Raw genomic sequence first — 10,655 nt, 5'->3', positions numbered from 1 at the left:
CACCTTTCCCTTGCTAATGGAAGAGCGAGTGTGATGAGAAGAATGCATCAGAATTATTCACTTAAAAAATATTCAAAAACTTTTCCTGTCACTCAAACACAAAATAAAACGGAGAAGCAAAACACAAGGAAACGTCAGTGAATCTAAAGAGGACGTTGGGTTATTGGCAATACCTTACCTCTTGAGGGCAGTATTATTTGTAAATGTGGGACATGTGTAGCTGAAATAGAATATAACTGAATATGTAGGCCTACTGAAAACGGAACTGAAGGGGGTTTAACAAACTTTTTCTACATAAATAAATGTTTACGGAGAGTCTCCACTACACAAGCTTACTTTTATGAGACCTCAACCTTTTAGCTATTGTCAAATACAACCATGGAAGTACACAAAACTACTCTAAACCCATGACAGAACTTAACTTTGAGGAGTAATTAAAACGTATTCATACCCAAGTTTACACATCAATTAACCATAAATGACTAAGGGAATCAATGTGTGGTGAATCGGTTTTCAACTAGTGGTTCAATCCCAACGAGGCCTGGTTCTTGATAATTTTACCGAGATGAAGTCGAGGTAAATTATCAAGAACCAGGCCTCGGCAGGTTTAAACCACTAGTTGAAAACCGATTCAAAACACTTAGATTCCCATTCATAAATACCTTTTCAGTCAAAAAACATCAACAATTATGGTTGTAAAGTAAACTAAATGCAACAATTTTAATTTTCAATGATTTCTTTCAACACCACATCCCTCCAGTAATGAAATGGTAAGGCCCAGTCAAGGCCCTCGGGTAAACAACTCCTTATAAGGGAATGCTGTGCACGTCACGCGTATCGCGTGATGTGCAAAACTGTCTCGGCCAGTGCTCTCGACCAATAGGAAAGAGGAAACTGTCTGATAAGCACAGGTGCAAACTCAAGTGTCACGCCCGTGTTTCAACACTTTTTACTGGTCGAAAACAAAGGTTTATACGCACCCACGTGACGCGCTCTCCACCAATAGGAATAGCGAAACTGTCTGAGGTATTTATGAATATAAGTTTAACCCTTGTTCCTTCACCTTAAATCATGTTCCCTAAAACCAAATCAAAATCAGCTAGGCCTTCACCATGGTTCCATCACTTTTTAGTTTCCCCCAATTCAAAACTCAATTTCACCAAAAATGGGGCTTGAATATAAACATTTGGGGTCATTTGTTTGCTAAGCAAGTGCCCCGAATTCACAATTACTGAATACAGGGATTCAGACAAATGGCTACAGCACCATCCAGGTACAATCGGATCATCAGGGCTAACAAGAGATGATGAAAAATATGGCCCTTGGATGTTTTTTAAGGACGTCCTTCAAGTCCCATAATTTCATTTTAAAGTGGCACTGACATGCTCCAAAGGAGGCCAGGTTTTCCAGTTCCCAACACTAGACTTGATGCAAGTCCCAATCCCGTGCAAGGCCCCTTGCCTCGTCGTAAACAAACCTATTGTTTTTTCGCTCTGCATTCCCAAACCTGTTCCGTAATCGCAATTAATAGCTACATTTTGTCTGTTAGGGCACAATGGTATTACATATCCGTACAGTGGGTGCATGCTGACGCATTACATGCGTGTTAGGGACTTCACACGAGAAAGGGACTTGAATCATGTCTACCCCCACACCTATCCCAAGGAGACAATCTACCTCGATCTCAATTAACACACCACTCTTACTTGACCCTGGCCCTCAGGAATTATGTCACTTTCTTATCACAATACACAAGCCTGTTTTGTTGTCCGGTTGAGCCATTATTGGGAAAATAGGTCGGTTTCTGATTTTAAGGAAAGAAGACAACGAGAACGATTAATGGGGATAAGAATAGACTAATTGATAACCTAGTTTTCTTCGTTGAATTAAAAATAGTAGGTCAGTCAGAAAAGGTGGCATGTACATGTCGGGGACAGTGAAACAATGCTATGCGAGTTAGCTTAAGGAAGCTCTCGAGATGTGAATTTGGTTCATGTACGATGATATAAGACAAAGCTGTAAAACGTAAGCGCCAATTTCTCACATTCAGTGTGCGGAGCCATGACATTGGGTCCTGCAGTTCTTACTCGACAGTGTCAATGTAGGCTAGGCTAGTGTTGAAGATGAGGCCTGAATACCAATCAAAGTGAGAGGTGTTGCTCCACTAAGTGCTCCCACCTCGACCAGAATAATTACAGTGCATCCTGAATCTTAAAAAAAAAGTAACCCAGGAGGAAACCACTTCACACAATATCTTGGCACTAAGAGGCAAACTAAAAGGCGAATTGTATACTCCTTGAATAAGGACAAGCATAGTCTGCGTCACAAAATAGTTTAGAATGCAACAGTATTTGAACTGCCACAAGTTCAAATACGTTTAAGGGGGGAATGGCAACTTCTCGTGTCCACCTGTACATGCTCTTGTAAAAGTACAAAATCGGCAGGTAAACCCTAAACAAATACAGAGTCATGCCCGGATTGTTAAACAATCGGTAAACCTGTACCTGCCGTACTGCCAAAATGTACTTGCAACATTCACTACGCAGTGGAAAATGACAGAGAATTCTGAGCGAAATAGCAGCAACCGTTCAAAAGAGGATACTAACAGCTTTTTGCGGCCAGAGCGCCGAGTTGTTGGAGTAAATTCTTTTGTGGAAATCCGTGGTCCAAATCTGAACCTGACCGTCACATATTTGTAGATGACATAAACCTGAAGTACATGTATTTGACTGAAAAAGTACCTCCATGAAGGAAGAAAGTTTCACACTGGGTGGAGAACGACTGAGAAAAATCTCAAGCAAATAGCAACGCCCGTTCAGAAGGGGATACTAACAGCTTTACAGGGACCAGAGAGCACCAGGTTGTTGAAGCGACTTCTTTGGTATTAATCTGTGGTTCAAATCTGAACCCGACCGTCACATATTTGAAGATAACAAAAACCTGAAGTACATGTATTTTACTAAAAAAGTCCCTCCATAAAGTAGGAAACTTTGGTACTCAGTGGCGAATGATCGAGAAGTATCTGAGCAAATAGCAGCGGCCGTTCCAAAGAGGATAAAAACAGCTTTTCAGGTGCCAGAGCGCAGGGACTGTTAACGCAAATTCTTTGGTAGAAATCTGCGGTCCAAATCTTGACCCTACCGTTGATGACACAAACCTTAAGTACATACATTTCACTAAAAAGTACCTCCGCAATGTAAAACATCGTTGAAGAACAAGAACATTTCAGGACTTACCAATTCAAACTTCTTCTTGGTGGTGTCAGTCTCCTTGCGTTGCAGATCCGTTTGCTCTTCCCTTAATTCCCGTAACTCCCTCTGTAGCCTGCGAACGTTGTCCTGCATCTTTGTGTCTCGTATACCTTTGCTATCATGCTCCAAGTTCAATTTATCAATGGTCTCCTTTAGCTTCTCCACTTGATTCTGTGTAAATGTTGAGGGAGGTTGGAGGAAGGATGGACAGAAGTGAAGAATAGGTTTGTCATGTTGAGATAATAATTAAATAGAAAGTCTTGTGCAAATGTGAACATTAGAGGCACTGGACACCATTGGAGCAATGGAGAGCTGTTGAGAGTAAATACATGTAACACTGTGAGAAACAGCTCCCTCTGAAGTAACATAATTTTGAGAAAGAGGTAATTTCTCACTAAAATATGTAAAGACTTTAGGCCTGACAATGACCAATTGAATAAAAATGTTCACAGTTTGTTATTATTTTTACACAAAGTGAGATTACTGGTCTTTGACAAGTACCAAAGGTGTCCAGTGCCTTTAAACCCAATGCTGCTGAACTAAAGAATTCTGAGGTCAAGAAAAAAACAAATATAACATGGTTTTGTATCGGGTGGACAGTCGATATAAGCTCCCTTCATCAATGTTGTAAAAAGTCGACAAACTAATTCCCTCAGCTTCACCTAGGGATCGGAACAACACGTAGTCTGTCAACTTCCAATACCTTGGGGAACTAAAATTGACTGTCGATCTTCAAACCATGCTATATTTGTATCATACATTGTAGCTCTTCTTTAAACTGACAATTGACAAACTAGTTCCCCTGGCTTTGCCTCTGGAACTAGTTTGTCAACTTCTAGTACCGAGGGGAGCTAATATCAACTGTCCAACCCTCACACCATAATTTGTACACTGTCTGTCCTGAAACTTCTGTCTATACAATGTGAGGATTGACAACACTGTTGGATGGTGACATTGATGAGAGCATTGTACGCTAGGGTGTCGCGGCCTAGCGGATAAAGAGCACCGAACTCAAGCTCTGGTGCTTCTGTTTAGCAGAGTGTGGGTTCATGACACTTGTGTCCCTGAGCAAGACACTTATAATTGCTTCTCTCCACCCAGGGTTAAATGGGTACCTGTGAGGGCAGAGATGGTTCTTGTGATGATTTAAGACCCGGTGACGAGGGGTTATAATGTTGGAAGCGCTTTGAGAAGCCCTCCAGGTGTGAAAAGCGCTATATGTTAACTGGTTATTATTATTATTATTATTATTATTATACACAGGGTGATATGACTGAATGGTTTAGACTATCGAACTTAATTTTCACAGGTTTGTTAGTTTGTTATGATGAGATACACCAAGTGACGAGACTAGTCTCCGACAATTACCAAAGGTGTCCAGTGTCTTTAAAAGAAAAAACACATTTCAAACTCTGTTATAAACATGATAAAAACCAATAACACATGTAAGTACATGTGGCTGACACATGGCTGATGTGATAGGCTTTGGGAATTGAGTAAACGTCTACATTACATGCGTACCTCAAACTTCTGTCTTGTTGTTTGTTCCAGGGCTAGCCTCGACTCCAAGTCACGTGTCTTGCCTTCTAATCTCATCATCTGAGATTTGTCGATCATCGTTGTGTGAGTGAACTCCAGCTTGTTTTGAAGCTCAGAAATCTGCAGAAAAAACATCAAAAGCTGATGTGTCAAAATCATCGCATTTCTACACAACTGTCACAATACACCTAGAAAAGTCTGATTTTGCAAAGTGATTCTTACCTACCCTGTTCTAGTCAAAATTAATGAAAAAATATGGAACAGAATTTCGTTTAAGAACTTGAAGGCATCCATGCTAGAAACATTGGGGGAACGCTAATCTCTTAACCCAAATCTACCTCATTAGTCAAAGAACCTAAAACCAGACAGTTACTGCCATGAAACAAATGTTATTTATTGCCTAGCAAATAACGTACGCAAATAAACTGTACATTTTTTGAAAGAGCGCACAATTTTCTTTAATTTGATTACTTTGCCATGTTTCCCATCGTATCACTAGTAATGAGAGTACAACGAATGACTAACTTCTTGTTCATCTACAGGTTTTCCCATAGTGAGAAGCTAACAGCATTTGTGTGTTCTATGGGGAAATCCTGCAGTAGTCAGATACGGGTTACCAGGTCATTTTAACACACAGAACCAACATCTTGGTGTCCCAATAAACGAACCAAACCAAGAGTGTGTTTTGGCGACCCCAATCAAAGCCCAATCGAGTCAATAAGTCGGTTACCGGTATGTCTGAACAGCAACGTCACCGCGCCTTAACTGAACACGCGAACATGCTCAAACGATGACCAATGTTTCTGGTTGGGGTCGTCAAAACGCACTCCAAGGACACAAGTTGAGCGGCCGACCAAATTGCTTAAGAACAAAAATTGCTTGTGACTGGAATTTAGCTGTTGTTTACTTAGCATAACAATTGAGTTGAGTCTTGGCCGGTACTCTGATTTTACTAAGCAAGGATGTTTCTGCTTAAGCAAATGTTTTTGCTTAAGCAGCTCGTTGAAATTGTGCCCAGGACCTAAATCAACAGTTTAACAACAACATAGCTTAATTCCCGGTCGGCAACAATCAGTCTTTACAATGCACACAGACACAATCATTTTTGAGCTAAAGGGTTAAACGTCCACAGATTTACATTAAACTTACACGGTTTAAAGATAATGATGGTAGAAAGTTTCCCTTAAAATATAACTTTATGAGAAAGATGATGTAGTTTTTGCGAAAAGAGTAAAACAGTTTCATGAAAATTATTACAGCATATACATGTACAACAGATTTTAGCGCTCTCCTAAAAACATGATTTTTCTCAAAAAAACATGACAACTAATGAAGCTGAAACCTCTACATGTAAGTTCTGTTACATACATCTTCTCTGACAATTAGTAGGGATTCATGTCATGGTCGAAAAACTTGATCTACAAAAGGTGTCAGAAGTATAAAAAAAATAAATAAAAAAAAAGCTTTAAAAAAACAAGTCACAGCTTGACTTCATTTCATTCATCACATTGAGAGAATGCCCTAAGGATCGCAATCTTTATCAGTAACATCTTACACTCGGGGACTAATAACATTTCCTTTTTATCAAGACACGTACCTTTGGATCGTCATCCCAGAATAATCAAATTCCATCATGTCTACCCTGAAGGTATGAAGCATGATGTTACAAGAGACACAATCAGATTAACCTGCCAAATCATTAACACCAAGTTGTTTTCCCTGCAGACAAACGCACTTCAATTAACCCCAGCAACTCTTCAAACATTGTGTTATTAAAGGGGTTTGATACCTTTTGTAGATCAAGTTTTTGGCCATGACTGATGACGTGAATCCCTACTCACTGTGAATGAAGATTTATGTAATGTTATTTCAGCTTCATAAGTCATCAAGTTTTTGAGAAAAAAAAAAGGGTAAAATCACGAGCCAGGTTTTCAGGCGAGTCGCTTAAATTAATTGTATTGGCTTAAAAAAATTGTGTCTAACCGAAACAAAAATTATTGGTGTGCAATTATTTTACTCATTTCTCAAAACCTACAGCACCTCACCAAGTACTATTAAAACAAGGGGAAGCTTACTAACCACCAATACTTTAAGGGAAGCTGTCTACCATCATTATCTTCAAACCGTGTAAGTTTAATGTCAATCTGTGGATACAAAAAGTACCCAAACCCTTTAAGTAGAATTAGACAATGTTTATCAACTGCAATTTTAGGGACATCTTCCTTTGGCACTTTTTATCTTGGAAATTGCCGGACAATTTCTTTCACAATTCCACACATTGAAGCCTTTGCAGTTGCGGTGATCATCAGAGACTTCAATTGAGTTATAGTTTAATCGTGGAACATGGGTGACGCTCAATCGACGCGAAATAAGGCTCTTCTAGCCAAAACTCAAAACTGAGTTTAAAACCTTATAATTTCAAGAGAATATTTTCAGGGTAAGTTTTCCACAATGACTATCTTTACACCACATGAGTCATGTGCCAATCTGTGAACATTTAACAACTCTTAACCTGACAGTTATCCACTGCCAAATGTACCACCTATGAGTTTCCTTTATTCCTTTCATAAAGCTTGTAAGCAAAAAAATTGCTAAGCACATACCAGTATTGCTTAGCAGAAACAGGTTACCGGCCAAAATTACATTAATTGTGTTTTGGATGACAGGGTGCTCCACTCAATATTTACTTAGCAAAGAAACTTGTCAAGCAGTATTTTCAATTAAACATGTTTATGAAATTGGGCCCAGATCCCCATGCCCACTTACATCCAACACATTCCCGCTCTGTATGAACAAGGCTTGGCATATTTGCCATGGTTACTATCAAGATCATGTGAACTCACGCTCGCACTTTATACAATCTATTGTCTATTGACATAAGAACAGGATGACTGGTGTCTTCCCTGTACCCTACATCAGAGCTGTCCCTTGATACAGCGACAGCGATAAATGCGGACTGGACACCAGGGAGATGAAAACGCTGAGCGATGGCGACGCATTGATTGTATTGATATTGATTTATTTCCGTCTTATACATTAATGATCTGTAAAGTGCAATCAACCTTTCTCTTTGAAAAACGAATGATGTCATTTCTTTTTTAAAAGCTATTTTATTTCACAATTTGTTGTTTGTGACTTCAACAACCAGGAAATAGCAAATTTTGTTGATTTTTAATTCCATTTTTTTTCTTCAATACAATGTGTAGAAAACCAACAAAAGAAACAAAAATACTTGGTTTTTGTTTTTGAATGTTCTCTATTTAAAGTGAGAGATTTTTATATTATCAAAACATGTTGGCAAATATCATTCAGGACACGAATTTCACTATGTCCCATTTGGATGAGTGCGTGGTGAAAAGCTTCCGGCCAGTAATGGTAGAAAAACCATTGGGCAAGGTTCATAGAATTGATATAGAATTGATCTTAAATGGATCAGGACCAGGGTTGAAGCTAAACCCCTTTTAGTAATAGAAAATAAAACCAACTTTGAGGCCCGCCAGTGTTTAATTATTGGCCCTTTATTGCTGAAGTTGTAAGCTTCAGGCATGATGCCAGGTTTCCAAACTCTACTTATTATTGGCCCAAGACAATAAGTTGAATAGCATTTTGACTGTGTTCTTTCTCGGCGACATTTGATACTTCTTATCATTAGCTGTGTCTCAGATCAATGCTTTGCTTCTTAGTGAGCTCCCCCTGCAGTATCATAAAAGTGTATTGATTTCCTCCTGGCTTAACTATACTATTGGGTACATGTATATATTATAGCCTGTTTTACAATGTTACTGTGGAAACAATAAAACTAAACCTAAATCTAAACCTAAACAGTGGACAATATTTTGATTTATTTTATGGCAAATCTGTGCTCAGAGTGCTGGGTGAAAATTGTGAGTTTTGGGCAGGCCCACCCAGCACCGCCCACCGTGGATACACCGGGACCTACCTTCTCTTCTTGTTCGTGCTTGGCAAGAGTCATTTCACTAATTTGACTCAAATGTTCATTCATCTTGATCTGATCATTGGAACTCTGTCAACAAAATACAAATAAAAGTACAGGATGAAATTTTAACAAAACTCATCAGAATAAACAAAAATTGAAAACAAATCATAAATGTACATAAACAATGGGACAGAAACCAAAGCATTCTGTTAAATATTGTTGGAAATACTTGTATGGGTTGTACCCATACACAAGCAAGGGCAACCTGTGGTACATTGTACCTGTCTACAATACACACAAAAAAAGGGGGCGACAAGCCTAATAAAAATTCTGCATTGTTTGACCTTTATTCTAAAACAATCCTGTTAAACCATAATTATACACTAACATATTGACTTTGCATTGAGCGATCTGCGCTGAAAACATCAACTGATAAGGGTTCAAATTGTCCGTATTTTACGATTGGTGGGTTGCATGCCTGGTTATACATGTGTATAATCTGCCTCGGAACGAAGTGCACTGCTATGTTGCTCTTTTTCGAAAATCGATGTTGGCATCTCTTCATACATTGCAAGCAACCATTACCAGTCCCACTTTGAGATAAAAAAACCAGAAATCAAATGTGGGAGAAAAAGCTGCTATCACTTGCTCAGTATATTATTTATTTAATATTTGTTTTTTTCACCTGCAGTACTAGAGCCTTGTGTTTCTTCAGGAGATCATTGAAATCTTCTTCTTGATCTTCTTGTCTCGTCGTGAGGTCGTTCATCTCACGGCTTTGCTGAGATAACTTCTCTTCCACCTGGACGACACAAATCAGTCAAAGTCAATAATAATAATAATGACAATAACTAATATCAATCTAAGTCATTATGCATTTGTTTCAAGCCCAATAGGGCCATCAATGTGTCTTATTGACCCAATTCACCTGACGTCATCAGAGCAGAAAAATCTTGAATGCGCCATACTGGTGGGCAATTTCACTGTGCATTTAAAAAATGTTTATAACTCTATGCTGCGCGTTATGCAGTGAAGTGCGCATTTTAGGCGACAAGGCATTAATCACCAACATGGTGAGCATGGCATCAGTCGCCGCGTGTGACGCGCGTGCAAGTGGTCAATAGTGTTATTGCTCCTGTTCACTGGACCTTCAGTATTCCTAAAAAACATCTCAACCTCCTTTGGAGTATGCAGAATCTGCTACTAAAATGGTGCACACGTTGCCAATGTTTGAGCACTTTCGCCAGCAATTTTGATTGAAAAGAATTGTACACCACCACCGTTGGCGAACGTTAGCAACTATATAGGTGAAAGTACTTCTGAGGTGTTAGTGATGGTGGACAACTAAACGATAAGCAGAAGATTTTATTTTCTTGTCACGAACACAATTATAGTGTGTTTTCGGTGGTTGATAACACAGTCAGGAGGAACAACTTAGTTAGTTGATATTATAAGTTATCACACAAGCGCGAGTGGAATACGGAAAAATATAGCGCTTCTGCGTCCCATATCCAACGTGGCCACAGGCCGAGTTGGATATGGGACGCAGACATGCTATATTTTCCGTATTTCCACGATAAGGTATTTATCTTCAAGCAAACTTGGTGCGTGCGTAGAACACACAAGACGCATGGTAGTGATATTAGCCGTGCAATATAGGTTTTTATCACCACTCCATTCTGCGAACCTGATTGGAGGATTAGCACGTACTTGAAGATAATATGATGTATGTATGTACAACAGAGGTTTAAAATATAACTTCAATATAGCAAAAACCAATGTTAGAAAAAAATATGTATGCGGTGTCGCCATCTTTATTACAGAGTGCAGCCATATTGACAGACATCAAGAAGTGCGCAAACAATCGTTCAAACGATAAAAAAACATTTTGTCTATTGCGCAAGTAATAACAATAATATAATATCAAA

The 10,655-nt window shown here is 39.0% G+C and overlaps 1 protein-coding gene across 1 annotated transcript in view; it reads right to left on the bottom strand.

Annotated features, from left to right (window-relative positions):
* Window positions 1-2,106: 2,106 nt before the first annotated feature.
* LOC117290131 (unconventional myosin-XVIIIa-like) overlaps window positions 2,107-10,655 on the bottom strand; it is an 82,822-nt gene continuing 74,273 nt past the window's right edge. The window contains exons 32-36 of the mRNA XM_033771387.1: window positions 9,413-9,529; window positions 8,731-8,814; window positions 4,773-4,910; window positions 3,237-3,422; window positions 2,107-2,130 (exon numbers count right to left, since the gene is read on the bottom strand). Of these exons, the coding sequence (XP_033627278.1) occupies window positions 2,107-2,130; window positions 3,237-3,422; window positions 4,773-4,910; window positions 8,731-8,814; window positions 9,413-9,529 (549 nt within the window). The remainder of the gene's footprint in view (window positions 2,131-3,236; window positions 3,423-4,772; window positions 4,911-8,730; window positions 8,815-9,412; window positions 9,530-10,655) is intronic.

Source organism: Asterias rubens, chromosome 5 (assembly GCF_902459465.1).
Source record: "Asterias rubens chromosome 5, eAstRub1.3, whole genome shotgun sequence".
Lineage (NCBI taxonomy): Eukaryota > Metazoa > Echinodermata > Asteroidea > Forcipulatida > Asteriidae > Asterias > Asterias rubens.
This window is presented reverse-complemented; position numbering and strand designations above follow the sequence as displayed.